The sequence below is a fragment of the Mirounga angustirostris genome, unplaced genomic scaffold, assembly GCF_029215605.1.
Source record: "Mirounga angustirostris isolate CCGP_5_RB_7025 unplaced genomic scaffold, mMirAng1.0.hap1 SCAF_7, whole genome shotgun sequence".
Lineage (NCBI taxonomy): Eukaryota > Metazoa > Chordata > Mammalia > Carnivora > Phocidae > Mirounga > Mirounga angustirostris.
In genome coordinates, this window is record NW_026991715.1 from 125,462,268 (window position 1) to 125,484,221 (window position 21,954).

The 21,954-nt window shown below is 32.5% G+C and overlaps 1 protein-coding gene across 4 annotated transcripts in view; it reads right to left on the reverse strand.

Annotated features, from left to right (window-relative positions):
- NIPBL (NIPBL cohesin loading factor) overlaps positions 1 to 21,954 on the reverse strand; it is a 205,628-nt gene that overhangs the window by 80,129 nt on the left and 103,545 nt on the right. For 3 of the 4 annotated variants that reach the window (XM_064596787.1, XM_045862229.3, XM_045862245.3), the window contains exons 5-10: positions 21,006 to 21,105; positions 20,315 to 20,466; positions 16,157 to 16,317; positions 15,129 to 15,225; positions 11,028 to 11,654; positions 3,368 to 4,990 (exon numbers count right to left, since the gene is read on the reverse strand). In XM_064596787.1, coding sequence (XP_064452857.1) covers positions 3,368 to 4,990; positions 11,028 to 11,654; positions 15,129 to 15,225; positions 16,157 to 16,317; positions 20,315 to 20,466; positions 21,006 to 21,105 — 2,760 coding nt within the window. The remainder of the gene's footprint in view (positions 1 to 3,367; positions 4,991 to 11,027; positions 11,655 to 15,128; positions 15,226 to 16,156; positions 16,318 to 20,314; positions 20,467 to 21,005; positions 21,106 to 21,954) is intronic. The other variant, XM_064596788.1, reaches the window with a different exon arrangement.

The following is a 21,954-nucleotide window of genomic DNA, read 5'->3' on the forward strand; positions in this document are numbered from 1 at the left end:
ATCATGACCTGAGCCGAAGGCAGACGCGCAATGACTGAGCCACCCAGGAACCCCTATAATAGATGAAATTTTAAAAATTTAAAAGGTTTTACAAAGATTATGTTGGTTCTCCATATCCATCCCCTGCTTGAGAAGGAAAAAACAAGGATGGTAAGAAGACAAAAGATGACAGAAGCAGGATGAGAACAGAAGTGATACTGAGCCAATCTATAACAGCAAAATAAAGGGAAAGGGTAATTAAACAGACATAAGTAAAAGTAAATCTCCTTGGGACCTTAACAAAAAGTACGTAGTTAACAGGGTGAAAAGAGTTATTACAAAGTTTAGGGAACAGAAAGTTGAATATTGTGTAGCTCTTGAGCTAGGGTCTATTGGTGGGAACATAAAAGATGAATACACAATTTTAATCTGCACACAAAACCTCTTCTGAAACATGGTGTCAATACAGTCATTCAACAGCTATTTAATATGCTCTAATTATGTACTAGGTATTATGCTAGATACATACACATGTCCCCACAGAAATCAAATAAAATTTAACTATGTCACTTTTACATTTAATATGTTCACACAAATGACAAAAGTAAGTAATATATATTAAGAGTCATAAATCTATATCCCTACCATTCTAAATTCATCGGCTTAAAGCATACTCAAGGAATTTTAAACGACCCTAAAGAATGATTATTTTAAATATGGACATCAGGTAAAATATTTAAAAAGATGGAATTTCATGGCTCTTCCAAGAAAGGAAAACCTACCAAGAATTTTGGCCTGAGAAATCAACCACTGAAGTATCTCAATAATAGTCAATCTAATTCCTTTACTCAGAAAAACACCACCAACATGTCAGAATATGTGATTCTGTGACTCTCCAAAAGAAAATCCCAAGTAATGTGTATTATACAAAGGGCCAATAATCCACAACTGTGCTTCCCATGCTTGTAATTTAAAAAATTCACTATTATGTAACTCTGCTATTGCCAACTTAGTAGCAGAGATCTAAAACAAAACCAAAATTAGTACATTAAAAAAGAACAGATATGAATTCTAAGGTATAAATAAACCTAAATGATTGATACCTACATGGGGTCCTGAAGTGAATTTAAGCATTAAAATAGTATTTTTTGATGAAAAGGTCCACTTAATTATAATTGCAGATCTTGTAATACATGTGTGTATATATACGTACCTGCACATGTACACACACACGCGCACGCACACACCACACACCCCCTACTCTAACAGGCAGATACACCCAGATAGCCTACTTACTAACATGAACATATCAAGTATATATATTAGTGTTAAAAGTACATTTAGGAGAAACATGGATTAGTATTAAAAAGTTTACATTCACAGGCAATGAGAAAACCATGGGAAAGAGTACAGCAGTTACTATTAGGAGTACTGTATTAGGAGCTATATTCATTTCTTGATGCTCAGTGTAAAGATTCTTTGTTAGGACAGAGCTTAGAAAGCAAGGCTAGCATAAGATGACAGATGGAAGGGGAGAAAAAGATGGTCCAGATCAAGGGACAAGAGGGTACCACTTTCCATCTTTCCATCTGACTCTTCTAAAATTGTATACCTATACTCTTTAGTTTATACTGTAAAAAGCCACTCCCAAAGTTTCAGTGAAATTTTTAAAAACAATCTTTATCTAAAAGAAAATTCTAGCTCTGGCCACTACATTCTAACAACTTCTTTTATATAAACAAGTAATTCTAAAGAGATGCATTCAAGTTAAATAATAAAAACTATTTATTAGTTAAAGCTGAAGTCTTAATTTTTTGTTAAGTCTGATTGCAATAATATAAAATCTGAAAACTTCACTAAAGAAGTACAAATATTAGTGATAAAGACAATCTTTTTTCATTTTTGAAAAATAAAACCAAAAAACAGTGAAAAAGTAAACATTTGATAAAAGACCAAGTAATAATAAAAAAGGACTGATTATGACAAGTCACTTCTTTGAATACAGCTCTTCGTGGTGACACTGTTTTCATTGTGATTTTTTTGGTAGACAAGATACAACATTTTACAAAAATAATAATAACCATTACACCTTCTGGATTTCCTAATACACTGCAGGTACTATGCAATACAACTTTCTGTGATGATGCAAATGTTCTCTAGCTGTGTTATTAAGGAAACCACTTGCCTCATGTGGCTATTGAGGGTATGAATTCTTATTTTTATTTAGACTAATTTCCATTTAAATATAGCTAAAGAGGCTAGTGACTATCCTATGGAATAGCACAATTCAAGAATTTCATATATTTATAAGTAAATATAAATAAATATAAATATTTAAAATATAAATATATTTTAAATATAAATATATTTTAAATATAAATCTAAGTTTTTAATGAATCTCTTTCACAGAATGAGAACTTAAAAATCAAACTTTTACCACTACTGCCTTAAAATCAGTGTCTTCATGTATTTATATTGCATGGGCTTCATAGGTCTTGGCACATACCATCATCAAATTATATATGTATGTGTGTGTATATACACGCAGATAGATACTTTAAAAGTAGTATACAAAGAAACACAAAACTGTATTTGCTACACAGACTGCCCATTGTATTTTCAACACTTAAGACTTTTTCCTGGAAATACTACTACTCAGGTAACCATAGAATTTAACTCAGCAACCATACAATAAACAAAACAAAAAAACCACTCCCAAACCTCACCATCTAATGATTTAATCTGATTTAAGAGGTGAATACCATTCCTAAGACAAAAGGGGCAAAACTATGTATTTTTAAAATAAAATATCTATAACTGACCACCTCTCCCACAAAAAGGGAAGTAACCTTTCTATAACTTTCTAAATTATATAAATTTAAACTATGCATCAATAATTAACTCAGAGATATGTATGTAAGAAAATAGTGTAAGACAATATTCTTAAGAGCTTATAACATTGATTTTTGTATATCATATAGCTTTATTGAGATATTAGAAATTAAAATTCAATTTACTACCTCCTTGTAGAATGGAACACCTCTTTAGTCTAAATAACTTTTTAGAAAGTTGTTACATATATTCATTCTAATAATTCACTTGATTAACAAGCAACTTTCAAAAATACCTGAAATAACTAAACAGCAAAAGAACGTATCGCTGTGTACCAAAGTAAAAATTATGACCACAGTGAGTAGTTCAAGTAGGGATGGAAGACAAAGAATTTTCACTGACAACTTTTTATTTATATTACTGAAAACAATTCATTATTGTTTTATATAAATGTTATATTTTCCTATAAGTTTCCATTTTTTAAAATCCTTAGTAACCCTAAAACTTAAACAAAAACTGATGAGAATACAAATGACATCAGTGTAAGTATTCTTACCTTTATTTGACTTTGATGGCTTATTCTTGATAGGTTTAAGGGAACTTCTTGATTTATCTTCTCTATCTTTAATAAGTTTCTGAACATCATCCAAAGACAGTTTTTGCAGGACAACTACAGGCTTAGCTCCTTTATTTAGATCTTCAACTAATCCCATTTTTTCTACTTTGTCTTTCTGCTCTCCTTTCATTTCCATTTTCTTTGTCTCCTGAGTAATATTACCATCTTTATCCCTCTTGATTTTTGGAATGACAAAATTTTTCAATGCACCAGACCTGCCCCCCAACAAATAACTTGGAAATTCTGCCTTATTGTCAGGGTGCGCTTTATTACTGTCTACTTTAGTCTTATTACCCTCTGTCCTTTTGTCATCTTTACTATTTGGTGATTTAAAACCAGGCTTATCAGATCTTGATTTATTAGAATCTCCTTGTTTAACACGAGGACTGTCAGGCCTTGATTTTTGCTCCCCAGAAGATGGTCTTTCCCTTGAGTCCCCTGATTCATGTCTATGTTTTCTTTCTAGTTTATCAGGTTTTGAACCATCAGATTTAATGCCATGTTCATTTCTATTAGAGGATCTCAACGTTTCTGGTCTTCGAACCCTCGACTGATCCCCCCGATGTCGCTCTGATTCATTCCTGTCATCTGATTTTTGTTTACTATCATGGTCACGTCTTAATGACTCAGAAATAGATCGCCCATCAGGTCTCTGCTTTAAGGCTTCAGCTCGTTCTGATTTTAACCGAGGTGAATCAGATTTAGTATCCTGTTTATGTTTAGACACTTCAGGTTTTTTCTCTGTTGATGGCTTTCCAGAATCTCTCCTATTTTCATGCCTATGTTTTGGTGTTTCAGGCCGACCTTCATTTTTTTGCTTTGGAGTTTCAGGTCGGCCCTCACCTTTCTGCTTTGGAGTTTCAGGTCGGCCATCACCCTTCTGTTTTGGGGTTTCAGGGCGCCCATCACTCTTTTGTTTTGGAGTTTCAGGTCGGCTTTCACCCTTTTGCTTTGGGGTTTCGGGTCTTGCCTTTGTTGTTTCTGATCTGCCGTTATTTTGTTTGTTGTCATTTGGTTTTATGTCAGACAGTCTATTTTCATTCTGTTTAGGTTCAGATGTGGTGCTCTCATTTTGTTTGGATTCAGTTGTTCTGCTCTCATTCTGTTTAGGTTCTTCTGTTTGTGTGTCAATTTTAGTTTCTAACTTACTTTCACTTGATTTTGTCTCCACCAATCTGTTTTCATTTGGTTTAGATTCTGCCAATCTTTCATTTTGTTTGATTTCACTCTTTGAAAGCTCAGAATCAGACTTTTTTTTAGGAGTCTCAGGATGGTTTTCTGGTGTAGCTTTACGATTTCCAATAATATCTTCCTGGAGAACAGAAATAGGTGCATCATTACATTGTTTGATTTCTTCAGGCTTTTTTATGGAGTCTGAATCCTGAGTTATAGAAGCCTGAGAGTCCACTCTTCCTGCCTGATGAAGATCAATGCTAACCATTAATGCTGGCCTTGACCCATTTCCCGTAGAACCCGTCTCCTGAGAAGCTGGTCTATTACCTCCTGTAGCACCCCCAGCCTCCTGTGGGTAAGAATCTTGTTTTCTTTTTTTCAAAGGCTTATCTGAAATTTAAAGATAAATATTCAGTATCAGTAATAGACATATATTCTTATCTTATTAAAAGCCATATGGACTTTGATATTTAAGTCACAATGTTTTTTTAAATGTGGTGAATGCAAATGTCAATATGCATGTATAAAATAGCAGGCATGAATCACATAATACTTTTAAACCAAGGTTTAAGGAAATATTCATGGTTGCTGTACCTCAATAAATATTAGTGACTATAGTAACAAGAATTTAACAGTGTATTTGTTGATTATATAAATAAGCCCAAGAGAATAAAATAAATAGAACTTATAATACATTAAATACAAACATATATTTATGTTTGTATATGTAAAGGATAAACCAGATTCTTTACATAAGAATAAGGCAATCAGTTATAAATCACACGTTCTCATTTAAGATCATTTAACCATGAACCAAAAATTACTAAGTGCCCATACTGCTAACATAATAAACAGGAAACATAAGCTTTTACAACATGTAAGACAAGTATGGAAAAGAATAAAACCCAAAAGAAAACAGAAATCATGCCACTGAAAAAAGTAAATGAAGAGAATAAGGGAAAAAAAGAGAGTTTAATAGTTTGTCATTAACCTTTGATCCAGGATTCAAATTCTTCAAGGTGTCAACAGCACAAATGGAATTTAAAAGCTAACACACATTAGAAGTATATTTAAAATAAGGAAACATTAATATTATAAGTATAAAAATGAGACGCATAGAAGGACTTTTTAGATAAATCCTGTCTTAAAAGCAACTTCCACTTAAGAAAAATGATTTGGTTCTTCAATGTAAGGTTATAGGGATCTATATACTGGCCTCAGTAAGAAATAATTTATGGTATTCTGAAATGTAAAGACAAAAATACACACAAACACAAATCTACCACCACAATAAAATGTCAAGGTATTTTTAAGTTATGTATTTCTGTGCATGATTCCACTTGACTCAAGAGGCTGCTAGGTCATTTTCTACAAACTGAATCTCTAGTTAGTTCTTGGGAATAGTTGTATTATAGCACCTTAAGGTTTCGTCTGCTTTAATATTTACTTCTGAATTGCCTGGCTTTGTTTTAAAAGTCATTTAAATCATTTTTATAGGAGAACCTCTAGATTCCCTTATGATATTCATTAATGTGACAAATATCATTTAAGGAAAACAAGGTTAAAAGTCAAAAAATGACCATTAAAAAATAACCTCTTATTGTTAGAAAACCAAGTTTGAAAAACAAACAAAAACTTTTAATGGTAATGTTGCTTTTATTCACCAAAGTTCCATCATTTTGTTTTCAAAGTAAGAAGCAGCAGTCCATTCCAGCTTAAAGTCTAGTAAAATATTTTACTAAAGTTTAACTCAAATATTTACTAGTAATTTTTTTGTAGAAGTAAGTCATTCTGGTTCTTAGTTACTGGGAAGTCAAGTCTACCGTCACATATGCTCCATTTGTAAAATAACTACCTGATAATATTAATAAAATATCTTATCATCTAACTATTTTCCCCAGTTAAAACTACCCTGGTAAGAACGTATATGAAACTTTCTGCCTCAATACTTAAGAAGAAAGCACTCAGAATATTAAATTTATGTTTCCTTAATTTTATTTTGTAATGTTCTGCCACACAAAATAATCTTTACATCTTACCATATGGCACACCAAATAATTATTACCTCATAAATGGGATGCTTTATCACCTTATACCCTTAAACCTTTAGGACAAGAATCTAGAAATCGAAATAGTATAATCTAGTTGAAAATTTTTATATTTTTCAATGAAACATGCTTGTGAAAGTCATTAAAATGGTAACCTAAGTGTACTTAAGAACGATAATGACATCACAGAACTCAGGCATCTTGAAGATTTCTCTTAAGAAATCTGTGGCTCATCCTTTTCTTAATATGAGCAATCAGTCTTTCTTCTGAACATTAACATTAAAATATCTTAAAGGCTAAATTTAAAGGATTACAAAATACTTAAGAGTTTTTAGATAATTAACCTCATTTCAAATTATCATTTATCATTAAAACAAAAATTTAGCATAGTTTAATTTCAAAGAAATTGTTATGTTTGATTTAGTTATCTTAAACTATAGACGCTATGATTATTTATAATAAAAATATATGAAAGCATTTGCACATGAGTAATATAATAAGATTGGGGAAGATCTTGTAATTTTTTCCATTATGCACAATATATTGCTAAATACAAAGTTTTAATTTTTCAACTATTGAAAAGTACGTCACCTCTTCGGTAAAACCGGGAAAAATTCCATTACTGCTGCAAGGATTCTTGAATATGTTAAGAGCACGCAGGTCTGATTCACTTGATCTGATTCAGTTCCACCATGAACTTATTCCTGTAAAGTGGCTCTGAATCTGCACGTCACTTTTGTCTATCCACTTTTGTTATCAGTCTTCATTACATCATAACTTTCACCTAATGATGGAAAGCCATCTCTATAAAGAATAATTTCAATATTTGGGACACTGATTATCTTTAAGCCCTTTTCAGCACAGGGTACCATAAGTTTAGCTATCAGAATGCATATAGTCCTGAAGAAAATGCATACAAAAAGATACCATAATTTCAAAACCAACAATACTTGCAATCTAGATGCTGATACGAAAATAAGATCCAGCCGTTAGAGAAATTCTGAAATTGATTATTCTTGTAAGAAACAAACTATATCACTTGCTTTAATTTACAAGTGATAACTGAAAACTCTTAAAACAACACAATTATACACATAGTAGCCAATTATGAAAAATGAAAACATCCCAACCTTAAACTGCAGTATAAACTAAGTGGCTAACTGTCCTATTTCCGTCTAGTCTCTTATTCCAAATGACAGTAGGTAATTTACTTTTTATAAGGGTTATAGTGTAACAATATCGTAACATTATAAAATACATTAGTAGCTAGGCTAGGCCATTCCTCATACTTACTAACATGGAAAGTGGACCTTGAGAAAAGATGAAATAGGCAAAGATGAACAAAGAAACCCCCTCTTTGGCAAAAGAAAGCAGGAATTTTCAGCACATGGAGGAGATATTAATGTCTATGATAGGTCATCCCAGAAGCAAAGATGAACAGCCTTTTAAAATTAATTTATGTAATTAGACATTGAAAATATGAGCAGAGGTTGAGCAAAAAGGTCCTTTAAGAATATTATAAAATATTAGGTTACAGAGATTTAACCTATCAGTGTATATAAAACTACCCAAAGAAGGGACAACAGGCCAAGGGACATAAATACCTAGCAGCCAGGAAAGTGTCCTCTATGTGTGGAACAGAGGTACATTATGTTCTGCTACAGCCTAGGTAAAATATTTCTTAAGAGTATTCTATCCCTTTTCTTAAACTGCATAACGATCAAACAACCATGTGTGTTAAACTTTCTAATCTTATTTATAAGCCATAGTTTTTTTCATTTCTGGTCTACTGAAAGGAAGCACCTCTCATAATAAATGAATATAATGGGAAACAAGCACAGACCCTATAAGAGAGCTCTCAGTAAAACAAGTAGTCTTTTTTGTTCCTTACCACCACCAATAGTTACCAATAGTTATAAAAAAGTTCTCAGTGCCGTACCTTAGAATGCAGTAAATATCAATTTCACAATTTAGTCCTAAGATGCAGTGGTAACTAGTAATAAATTCATTTCAAGGAAATATTTAAATTCTCAAGGGCTGACTATAAAACTACCACTTCAGAAAATGTTGCTTTTATTTAGGACCTCACCTACAGTCTTAGAGCAACATACCAGACCTTTAATCTTTCCCAAATCTCAAGATAACTCTTATAATATAAAACACTAGCCCACCACACAGTGCAGAAACTGAATACAAAATGACAAGGTTCAAATCACAAGTGTTAGGTGGCACCTAAATTCTAAAGGTTTTCAAATAAAGCCACAAAATAATGGGAGCATGGCTTTCAGCAAACAAGTCAGAAATGACAGCACTAATATGAGGTAGGCAAAAATCAGCATAACCAATTTGGGAAAATACACATACTAAATCATCTAAATCAAACTAAGAATCAGGTAGTTCCAATGAACATTTATTCCTTTAACCTTATAGCACCAGATACCTCTGTAAGTCCACTTAGAGAATTCAAAATTGTAAGTCAATTCTGTTCACTCAACTTTTCAATTAACTTTTGTTATAGGTACACTATCATAGATTACAGAGAAAACCGATTAGATAATTAAAAGTAAAATATATATTACAAGTTTCTGAAAGAACAGTATGCTATTGGCTGAATTTGTTTTATTTCCCCTAAAAAAAGTTAGTAGTCTAAAATAAGTTTGGTATTATGCAGTTAGCCTATTTACTATCCTTATTTTCTTTCAGTTTTTAAAAGTAAAAACTTCGGCTTCAACAAATATGATACAATGAAAGTTCAGGAAAGTAAAAAAAAAAGAAAAAGTTTACCATTTCCTCTGTTTTTGCTTCTACCAACTATTAAAAAATCATTTAAAAAATTAAGCTCCTTTTTGAGAACATAATTTCCAAAAACACAGATTAAAATGTCATGCAAAAATTCAGTTCTCAAGGCAACTAATATTTCTCAGTCAAGAAATTACAATTTTATGTTTCTTGCAAAACTGTCATAGGATTCAGGAATTTGGGATTAATACCATCAAGAGAAGTTAAATAACATTGCTCTCTTCATTTGACATGCATATACTTTCATAAGAGTCGTTAGAGGAGGAGATACATTCTGGAACCTATATAGTTATTATTTCCTGAACCCCACATTACTAAACCAAAGAATAAGAACACTGTATATCATCCTTAACATCAATAGTTTAGTACTTTAAAAAAATTCCAGTTCCCTAGCCAATAAAATAAAGACTTCTGGCAGTCTCTTTATTTGCACCAACCTGTGATCTAGGCACTTAGCAAACACCATAGTGCAACAATTACTAAATAATGTGTTTTTTCAATAATGTTAAAAAGATCCATCATGATAGGAAATATAATATAAATCTTCAGCATGTTTCTTAGAAACACAATTATCTAGAAATGATCCTGTCACATAATGAACAAGATCATATATAAAAAGTTCTACCCAACTTTATGAAGTTTTGCTTTATAATTACCAAAAAGAAAATACGAGAACTATTTAACAACGTAGAATATTTAACTATAAAATTAAAGCATAAAGTATACTTTGGTGTGGGTAGTCAAATGTGTATATGAATCTGTAAAGACATCAAATCCATAAATTACATTACTAATTTCAATCACTGATTCATTAGTCTATCAAAATTTTCAAGAGTTTTGTATATAATATTCACCAAATAATCAAGAATTTAATAGGGAGTTATTTTTGATTATAATTTTTTATAAAGCACAAAAAAAGCCCATAAATTCATAGAATAGGTGTCTTGACACTCCATCTAACACACTACTCAGACAAAAGGGAACACTTAAATCTAATCACCAAAAAAAGATCCTTGACCCTTAAAGGTTTGCTACTTAATATTAATTTAAAATTCTTTCCATAATTTTTTTACTAAACAAAACAAAACAAACCCAAACTATATTATTAAGAGATGGCAGGATTGGAAACAAAGTGAAAAATCTAACTAAATAAAGATCCACATAAACTTTTCTTAAATGTACTGGTTCAAAATAATTCTCTATCAGTTACCCTTGTTTTGACAGAAAAAAAGGTGAAAATGCAAAACTATACTAATATAACTTAGAGAAAATACATGTGAAATACTAACATTCATTTTAGTAGACAAGCACAGATAATATCATTTGATACATAATAGGTGAATAGACCTCTGATACAGAATTACCAAATCTCAGATAATTGTTTCAAATAAAAAATGAAATAAAAAAGTCAAGATTTTAACTTCTCAGGTATAAGCATTAGTAATAAAAATATAACTGAGTGATATAACAAATTACAAAATATAATGGAAAAAAAAAAAAGAGTAACTAAAAAAACGTTTTTTACATTATAATTACACATTTGCCCAGAGTATGAAGTGGTAGTAATGAGATTATTTTACCTTTGTCTTGAACTTCTTTTGAAAAGCGCTCCCTTTCAATAGCTGATTCTCTCTCTATTCGTTCAATTTCAGCTAATGCATCCAATTCCACTTCATCATATATAGGTCCCTGTTGTGATACCTGCTGCTGATTCTGTACCACAGAAGTTTGGGGCTGTTTTGTAGCAATTGAAGTGTTCTGTTGTAAAACAGGCACTTGATTTGCTGGAAGGAATGCTGTTTGTTCTTGCTGCGACAAACACTGAGCAGCATTTAGTGGGCGGTTTACATCCTGTGGAGTAATGGGTGTTTTTGAAGTCTGTCCTGGGTACTGCACATTAAAAGGAATATCATTTTCTGAAACATTGCTATTTTCCATACCAGAAAGCATATCCTCTTGCTGGTCCATGTCTGAAGACCTTACACGAGAAAGTCTTAATGTAAGTTTAGTAGAGTCCTTGGATGGAGAACTAATAATATCATACATTGCAGCTTTCTCACTCTGGTCTTTTTCATCCTTGCCTAATTTCATTTTCTTTTGCTTCTTTTGTTTTCTTTCTGGAGAATCTAGCAAGATGTCTGGTGGAACATCTCGAGGTGATGAACAAGGTAGAGGCTGAGACTGGAGGATTAAAGGTGGTCTTGATCCTAGAAAAGCAATTCAACAGGAATGAACAGTTGTGCTAGTTTTACATTTTCTTACACTGTGATAGAAATATTAAATAAGTGACAACATCGTAATGCAAGAAAAAATATTAGGAAATTATCTAACCTCAGCGCCTTATCTATAAAATACAAAAAGAAAGCCTAGCTTGCTCACAGATGATCCAGGTTTAAATTTAAGTATGAATATTCCATCTTCCAGACCAGTATTATGTTATTTCTGTTTTTGTCCCTATAAAATATACTTAGCTTGAAAACAGCAAAGGAGTTCATTGTTTCTAAAGATGATACAACACAAATATTTTGGACAAATACTCTCTATTCTTTCACTTATTATTTAGAAAAACTGACAAGTCTAAAGTAAGAATAAGTCTGTTTTATTAATTAATCCTAGAAACTACATTCACATGAATATTTACCGGTATAAGAAAAAGAAAGCGGGAACAATTACAATTTTTAGAATCTTCACTTACTTCACAAACTGGTGGTAAAATATTGATTTATACCTCTATGTGGTGTTCTCTTTCTCCCTCCACTTAACATCATTCACATACTCTCTTCAGCTTGCTAATCCTCCCTCTATTAGAAAAATATGCAAGTCCAGCAAATATCAAGGCTCAATAAAGTATCTTCAGCCCAGATCCCATTAATTTACAAATGCGTATGATACAAGGAAGTGGTAAAAATAAGCTAATCAAATGGAAAAATTCTCCTAGATAACAAGCTGTTAAATGAGGAAAAATGTATTGATATGCTTCAGAAATAAAAGTATAGTTGTTACATTTCTTATCATTAGACTATAAAATGTTTAAAAACCCATAGGAAATTATAAAAATCAGTCAGGATGAAAGTACTTTATAGAAAGAACTTAAACCTAGACTTATCTTAAATTAAGGTTTCAGTATATATATATGATTTTTCCATGATACATAAATCTGCCCTTTCAATCATCAATGTTAATATATCTAAAGTGTGATATATAAAAATATAACTTTTTAGAGAACATATCTATTAGATAAAATGTGATAAAGATGCAACTGAGTAATTTTTTTTTTTTTAAGATTTTATTTATTTGTCAAAGGGAGAGAGACAGAGAGAGCACAAGCAGGGGGAGCGGCAGGCAGAGGGAGAAGCAGGCTCCCCGCCGAGCAAGGAGCCTGATGCGGGGCTCGATCCCAGGACCCTGGGATCATGACCTGAACCAAAGGAAGTTGCTTAACCGACTGAGCCACCCAGGTGTCCCAAGATACAACTGAACCAATTTACCAGAAATGTTCGTTTGAAGTTAAATCAACAGATAGTGTTTTTAGACAGCTTACATGGGAAGTTAAAAAGAAATGAAACTAACATTTTTGGACCATTTATTTTGTGTCAGAGCGTGTGCAAGGTGCTTTGCATATCAAGTCCTTTAAATAATTTACAACAACCTTGATTTGTATTATTATCACTATTTTGCAGAAAGGAACATGAAGCTTATAGTGGTTAAGCAACCTGCCCAAGGTTATATGGCTAGCAAACCTGAAAAATTTAAAGATTTTTCTAACATATGAATTCAATACACCATATTGTCTTTGTATTTAAAATTTTTGTGACTAATTATATATATTTTAGAACAAACTTAAATTCCAACAGTTCATCTATAAATCATATTAGACTGACAATGCATTCAACCTTCAAAACTAGTTGGAAAACAACCTCATGAACAGAAGTAGAGGTTTCTGATGAATAATGTGTTCAAGAAGTTGTTCTAAAGTTTTTTTCTTTCTGTCTAAAGTTATCCATCCATCCATCCATCCATCCTCAAGAGTTAGAAGAAAAATAGACTGATTATCTAGATCAACCAGCTATCCCACTGTTACTTCTCCCTGGCAGTCTGAATAATTTCTCACTCTGACAATACTTGTGAGATATGTACCTAACTTTGATGCCTACCCTACAAATAGAGTTATTCTGAAAGCTCCTCTTTCTTTCATAAGCTGAGTTATTTTTATCCCTGAAAATTCATAGACTTATAGAATAAGAATGGCTCATGAAAGTTCAACTTTCACCCCAGGAAGAATGTGTTCCAACTCTTTGATTAGAGACCATCTGTGAAAAAAATATCTTTATAATAAGAGGCATACCAGTCCATGATTTAGAGAAGGCTATAATTAGAAATTCTCATGGATAGAGAAAATTTATTATCAGATATATTGCAATTAATTACAAGTTAATTCTTTAACATGCATTACAATATTCTCTTCCAATAACTCAGGTAATTCAAATTATCACACTTTAATTTTAAGTACTTCTAAAAAAAAGCCCAAACTTGGACTTAAATTCACAATTTTATGAATCTAGTATATATAAAAGTCCACACGAGGTTCTTTGGGAATTTGAAGATAAAATTCATGTCCATAAAATAGTACAGGATAAGTTATTAGAAAATATTTAAACTAATGAATGGTTTAAGAAGATGAGGAGAAAAGGATCCATGGAAGATCATCCATTTAACTTAGAACTTGAAAAGATAGGATTTTAATAAGCAGAAATGAAAGTATGTGTAAGACATTTAGAGAGGTAAAACAGAATAGGCCTGATTTTGGCAAGTGACTACATGAGAGATGAGAGACAACTTAATGATGATTCAGGACTGGAATGGCATTAAATTAAATTGAATGGCAAAAAGAACAGTGAGAACAATCTTGAAAACGAATCTGAAATACCAGCTAGCCATGAGGAAATTTTGTTTGGAAACAATAATTACAACTTGGGACACAGGACTGGAGCCAAAGACATTGATTTGGTAATCCTGTTCATAAAAGTAATCAATGCTATTATCAAAACTGAGTAAAACAGCCAAGGAGAAAAGTATAATGGGAGATTAAAAAGTCTAATGACAGAAACCTTGAGGAATGAGAGAGCAGATAGAAGAGCTAATGAAAAAAAAAACCAACAATGAAATAAAATAAGTATGAGGAAAACCAGTGGACTTGATATGAAATAAGTTTTTTTTGGGAAACTGGATGATGGGGAAAGTAGATCAATAATTTCAAACGTTCAAGAGAGGTTAAGAAGGCTGTGGTCTGAAAAGACGATTGGATTTAACAGTGAGAACAATGCTGTATATATCTGAAAACACTATCAAAAGTTTATAGGGATAACTACAGGTTTGTTTCTTTCCCACAATAAATGAAAAACAATGAAGAACAGTTTTGGTATCTGCAACTAAGAAGTTTGAGCTCTTTACTCAACTTGAAATAGGAAATGCTAGGGCGCCTGCATGTTAAGTGTCCAAATCTTGATTTTAGCCCACGTTATGAACTGAAGGTTGTGAGATTGAGCCCTGCGTTTGGAGCCTGCTAAAATTCTCTCTCACCCACCCCAATTAAAAAAAAAAAAAATGTGTGTGTGTGTGAGTGTGTGTTGTGTGTGTGTATGTATATGAAATGCCGAAGGAAATTTAAGTTACTATAATACCTTTAGGAGTTCCATCACTTCCAGCAGGGGAGCATACTGGTTGTGGAGACCTCAAGGGAAAAGATGCAGCATTCCTCATTGTTGAAGAATCTCCATCCTAAGAATAGAGTATAAAATTTATACCTTAAATGATAGAAGAGTCTTTAGAGAAATCTTAAACAGACCAATAAAAGACATAAACTACTGACAAGTAAAGTGCTGGTATTCAAAAGCATAATTCTTCTGCACTTTCCTGTTTTCTTCATGGTAAATCTTAGAAGATTTGAAATTGTATCCAAAAGAATCAACAGCCTATGCGTGGCAATGAATAAGAAAACTGGTATTACTACTATGCTCCATTTTTGTTTACTATTTTCTACAAAAGGAGCTGTGAACACCCTACCAGGCTATAAACGCCTAGAGGGCAGAGTTCACGGTCATTTTTGTTATCCTTATATACATATAACTTATCTGGTAATACCAACAAACCAGTAACATATAACTTATCTGATGATACCACAAAACCAATTCCAGTACGTGGAATATCTTAAAACATCAAAGCAACCTTAAATTTCAGGGAATAAAGTTATGTGCAAGTCCTAGAGGGAAAAAGAACTATGTACTAATAAAGGTTCATTATTTAAAGGAACATTTTTGTGTGAACAAGTATTTAAAAATGAAACTATATTTCATTAAGGACCAAAACTTCTACAGCAAGGATTGGCAAACTTCTGTAAAGGGACAGATAATAAATATTTTAGGCTTTGTGGGCCACCTATAATTTCTGTCACATACTGTTCTTTGTTGTTGTTGTTTAAAAATGTAAAAGCCATTTTTAGTTGTAGGTCAAACTACTGGCTAGTTTACCAATCTTACTCTAGACTAAGCTCTGTGGGTCTAGGAACCACATTGTTCATAGCTAGATTCTCAGACATGGTATAACTCTTCATATAACAGTAGATACCATTTAAACTGTGGAATCAAAATAGGTCATGAAACAAATATTAACACTATTTTATTACCTCAATGATAACTAATGTATTACATACGTCACTACTTAGCCTGTGCACCATGTGTAGGTAGTCGTCACTTGAGCCATGTCTAGGATTATCAGCATGATGATTAGCTGAATTGCCAGACAACGGACCAGAAACTTTATTATCATGTATGTTTCTCAAACCACCTGCAACAATGGGACTTGATACTGATGCTGAAATTAATAAGAATAAAAAGAAAAAGCTGTATAAAAATAAACTGTTAAAATAACGATTGTTCACAAAATATTTTAAGCATACAGAAATTACAGAAAATAATAATGAGCACTCATGTACTATCTAAAGCTTGATCAAATCTTAGCACTGTACCACATCATTCAGACCCATTTTTGAAAAGAAATAAAACATCAGATAAGGCTGAAGCTCTCCAATATCTGCATATTTCTCTCCTCTGTTCCCTCCCCCACTTCATAAAAGTAACCACCATATTGAATTCACAGTTTACTCTATGAATTACCTTTATGCCTTTACTATAAATGAATATATTCCTAAATAATACAGAGCACTGTTTCACATATAACTTTATATAAATGGTATGCTATATGTATGTATATATCCTTCTCTAACTTGCTTATTTCAATGTTGAAATTTATCCATTTTTATATGTGTAGTGTTAAATTCACATATTTTATTTTTATTTTTTTTAATATTTTCTTTCTTTTTTTTTTTTTTTAAAGATTTTATTTATTTATTTGAGACAGAGAGAATGAGAGACAGAGAGCATGAGAGGGAGGAGGGTCAGAGGGAGAAGCAGACTCCCTGCCGAGCAGGGAGCCCGATGCGGGACTCGATCCAGGGACTCCAGGATCATGACCTGAGCCGAAGGCAGTCGCTTAACCAACTGAGCCACCCAGGCGCCCTTATTTTTATTTTTTTAAAAGATTTTATTTATTTGTCAGAGAGAGACACAGCGAGAGAGGGAACACAAGCAGGGGGAGTGGAAGAGGGAGAAGCAGGCTTCCTGCCAAGCAGGGAGCCCGATGTGTGGCTTGATTGATCCCAGGACCCTGGGACCATGACCTGAGCCGAAGGCAGACGTTTAACGACTGAGCCACCCAGGCGCCCCAAATTCACATATTTTAAATAAACAGATATATTCTGCTGCATAATGTACACAATATTCCATTCTTATATTCAATGTTTAGATTGCTTCAGTATTTTTGCTGTCATAAACACAATGCATATTCTTGTACATGTATACATGTACCTGTATTGTATTCTTCTTATACAGGACTTTTTTACAAATGTGTCTAGGAGTGAAACTGCTGGATAGGCCCGTTTTTATTTTTTAAAATATTTTATTTATTTATTTGACAGAGAGAGAGTGACAGAGCACAAGCAGGGGGAGCAGCAGTGGGAGAGGGAGAAGCAGGCTCCCTGCTAAGCAGGGAGCCTGATGTGGGGCTCAATCCCAGGACCCTGAGATCATGACCTGAGCTGAAGGCAGACACTTAACTGACTGAGCCACCCAGGTTCATTTTTAAACCTTACTAAATTTTAACAAATAGCTTTCCAAATTATTTATGTCCATTTGTACTCTACTGGTAGTATATGAGAGTTCTTACTGCTCTATATCCTTGTCAACAATGTTTGTCATCCTGAGAATGGGAAAGGTCTCTGATTTTCATTTTAATTTTTACATTTTCTTGATTAATAGTGAAGCCAAGCATCTTTTCATGTATACTGGCCATTGAGATTCCCTCCTTAACAAAAACATAAAAAGACAGTCTTCTACATTTTCTTTTTAAAATTTTAGTTTTGTTTTTTGTCACACTTAGGTCTTTAATCCATCTTATTTTTCTGTGTAGTTGAGACAGGAATTCAATTTTACTTTTTTCCATATGAATAACTAATTGTCTCAGCACATGGTAGAACTTACAGATAAAACTGAGTATGTTTTATCCCCTTGCCTCTTCTTAAGGGAGGGAGAATTTGAACTACTAAAGGATGCATATACATTTCAAATTATGATATTGTCAAAATGCTCTCTAAAAAGATTGTACCACTTTATATCCCTATGAAGAATGTAGGAAGTTCAAATTTCCCTGCACATTTGTTGATACTAGATATCACATAACTAAAAAATGTTTACTAATAGTTAATATAAAATTTTATTTCATTTTAATTTTGATTCACATCTCTAATCGGATCACGTTTTGAAGAGGAAAAAAAGGGTAAGAAAGACATATTTGGGACAACTGGTGAAAAGTAAATATAGACTGCATTTTAAATGATAGTACAGAACTGTTCTTAATTTTTTTAGAGGTGAATTATTACATCTAGTGTTTATATAACTTCCTTCTTCCTAGCAGATGTATTTAATGGCGAAGAGTTATGATGCCTGTTGATGAAGGGGCTCATTGTGCTTATCTTTCAACTTTTCTACACAGCTAAAATTTTGTAACAGGTTGAAAAAAATTTTAAATGTTACCTTCCACATACTCTAAATTTCCATATATGTATTTCCCTTATTTTTGGATTCTTTTCTGTCCCATTTACCTATCCATTTGTGCCTGCCACAATACATTTCTTATTTATGGTAACCTTAATATCCAGGTGGGGCTAATCCCTGAGTAATATTTTCATTTTCTCAAATATCTGAGAATTTCCAAGAAGTAACTCATTACTAACAGGCAGATGCTCAAACTAATATTTTGCTTTTGATTTTGTGATTTCAACTTCTGAAAAAGCTGGGTATCAGAGTAAAAGCTTAAGTTCTTTCCTACACATATGAATGTGTACGTGGATATTTCCATAAGAAACAAATGTGTCCGTTTTTTTAAAGATTTTATTTATTTATTTGACAGGGAGAGGGACAGCAAGAAAGGGAACACAAGCAGGGGGAATGGAAGAGGGAGAAAGAAACAGCCTTCTCGCGGAGCAGAGAGCCCTATGTGGGTCTCGATCCCAGGACCCTGGGATCACGACCTGAGCCAAAGGCAGACACTTAACTGACTGAGCCACCCAGGTGTCCCCAAATGTGTCCTTTTAACACTTTCCTTTCATTACAGTTAAAATGTTCCTCATACCTTTGTGTGCCAGAGTATACTAATATTTCACAAGTATCAAGAACATACAAAATACATACACACTCATGTTCAGCACTCAATCTAAATTCTGTAATTTTGGAGGTATCTATTCCAAATGTGTCATCTGCCTCCTAGTTTTCCCTTAAATTAGTGTATAAAATAGTCTCAACCTAATATTTCATTATCTAGTTTTGGGAGACCAGAAGATGGCTGTTTTGACTGATGATTAAATTAAAAGTTTATAAGTTAAAAAGTTTATAAAGGACATTTGACTCCATGCAAAATAGAAAAGAAGAATACACACAGGAACTAATAACTGACTGCAAATGTTAAAAATTTGCTGTTAATTATGGGGGACAAAACCACAAATTTTTATATTTCCTTTTGTACTTCCTAAAATTTTTCAAAAAAAGTATATACTTTTTTACTTTAAGTATATACTTTATTTACATTACTAATAAAAAATTATTTAGAAGCCATGACGTATGTCCCAAAGCAATATAACTTTTTTTTTTTTTTTTAAAGATTTTATCCATTCACCTGAGACAGAGAGAGACAGTGAGAGAGGGAACACAAGCAAGGGGAGTGGGAGAGGGAGAAACAGACTTCCCGCCGAGCAGAGAGCCCGATGTGGGGTTCCATCCCAGGCCCCTGGGATCACGACCCGAGTCAAAGGCAGACGCCTAATGACTGAGCCACCCAGGCACCCCCCCGCCAAAGCAATATAGCCTTAAAAAGACATATTATCAACTGATTTCAACTGAGAACTAGTAATCTAATTCCAGAAATTTTTGCATCTAAGATTTTCTCTACCAGCACTGTATTTACTCCATAGTAAAATTTTCACACTATATATACTTTACCAATTAAAACGTAATTCTTCTTTGGCTTTAGTGCTATGTAAGAAGAAAGCCCAATTAAGAAAAATTAGAACATTTTCTAATTTCGTAACTATACTCAGTTGTATAATAACCTAATCCAAAGAATCATATGACAGGGATCCTTTTACCTCCCAAATGAATTTCAGGATAGTGTTTTAGTTTGTATTTTAAAAATTATAAGAAAAAATAAATTTGCTTGAAATTATAGGCATTCCCTATAAATAAACAACAAACTTTCTTACCTTGCTGCATCTGTGGATGTGTTGTGTAACTTGAAGGATGGGAATATGGCATGTATCCTGCAGGGCTTTGTGGGGCATATGGACTAGGCACTGGGCTATTTTGTTGTGGCATAAATCTGTTCCCAGAGCTTGTCTGTGGTGGCACAAACCGGCTAAAACCCAAAATCCAAATAAACAATATCAGGAAATGAAATAAATATGCTATTCCTTGAAATTTTACTGTCATAAAATTCTCCAAACTCTGGTTTGTATAAAACAAAATCTATGCAAACAGTAAATTTTGAAAAACAGAGAATATAAAAATTATTCATGATTCATAATTTAAGAGTTACACTAAACAATTTGTAAAAACAGGTAATTCATTTATTTTACTTGCATAAAAGTATCCATTTAAGATAAAGTCATGCTCCCTAAATTCTACTCTATAAATTTTCTTATTATTTCAAACACATTATTTTAACACATTCTTTTGTCTTCATGAATTTAAGTTACTAAGATGGTAGCTACTTCAATTAGTATATTAGAGCATTTCTGCATCTAACATTTTAAGACAAATGTTCATGTGAATTACTATTTAAAGCTAAGCATTTTAATTTTTCAACTACATATAATTCACCATTACCTAAAGGTATGTATTCACAAGCATATTCATCACAAAAAACAGTACTTCATAAAATGATGCATATATTACCTGGAGGGGCTATGTGAGATAGTGGTTTGTTGATAATTGGAAGATGCAGGACTACTGTGCATGGAATTCTGAGAAAGTTTATACTGAGACATCATCATTCCTAAATATCACATAAAAATGGAAAACATGTTATTTTCTTTTAATGGTAAAATGTCTTTTAAATAATTTAAAGCAATTGCTCTATCACAAACATTCAAAAGTTCTTTCTGTTCAGAGACAGGTATTTAATTAAAAAAAATTTTTTTTTACTTGCTTACTTACTGTCCTATCATTTAGCTTTACTTTGATTTAATTTAATTTAAATTCAGTTATTTAGACATTTTAAAATTAAAGATAAAATCTATGATTGACCCTGAACTTTCTTATGATATGTATAGCTAATCTTTTGGGGATTACAAGCATCACATTATATTCCCAAATTCCATTATTAATTAATTTAATTTAATTTAATTTATTAAATTAAATTTATTTTCTTTGAAAAGAAGCTTTAGAAGTCACTTTATCTAACCTCTGACCAAATACTACACTGACCAAATACTACACAATTCCTCCTACAATAGGTTGTCGTTGGGTAGTTTTTCCATTACATGGAATACTTTATTACAGACATCTGCAGTCTTTAGAAGCTTAATTTCACAACACTACTTGTTTCACTGTGATTCAGATCTCAGTTTTAAAAGAATACTATTTTATTGAGCGGTCCAACGTTCTGAGTTGCCGCAATTTCCATCTGAATGTTCTGAAGTGAAACAGAATGCTCCTATTCCTTCTTCCACAATAATCCTTTGCCACACAGTAAGGATTAAATGAATATTTGATTAAAGAATGAAAACGTGAGGATAGCTTTCAGATTCTCATGTTTCTTTTTAAGCTAGACATTGTTCCTTCAATTATTACACAAATGACATTTTGTTATATAGGAGATGCAGAAAAATTCAGTTATTTAGAC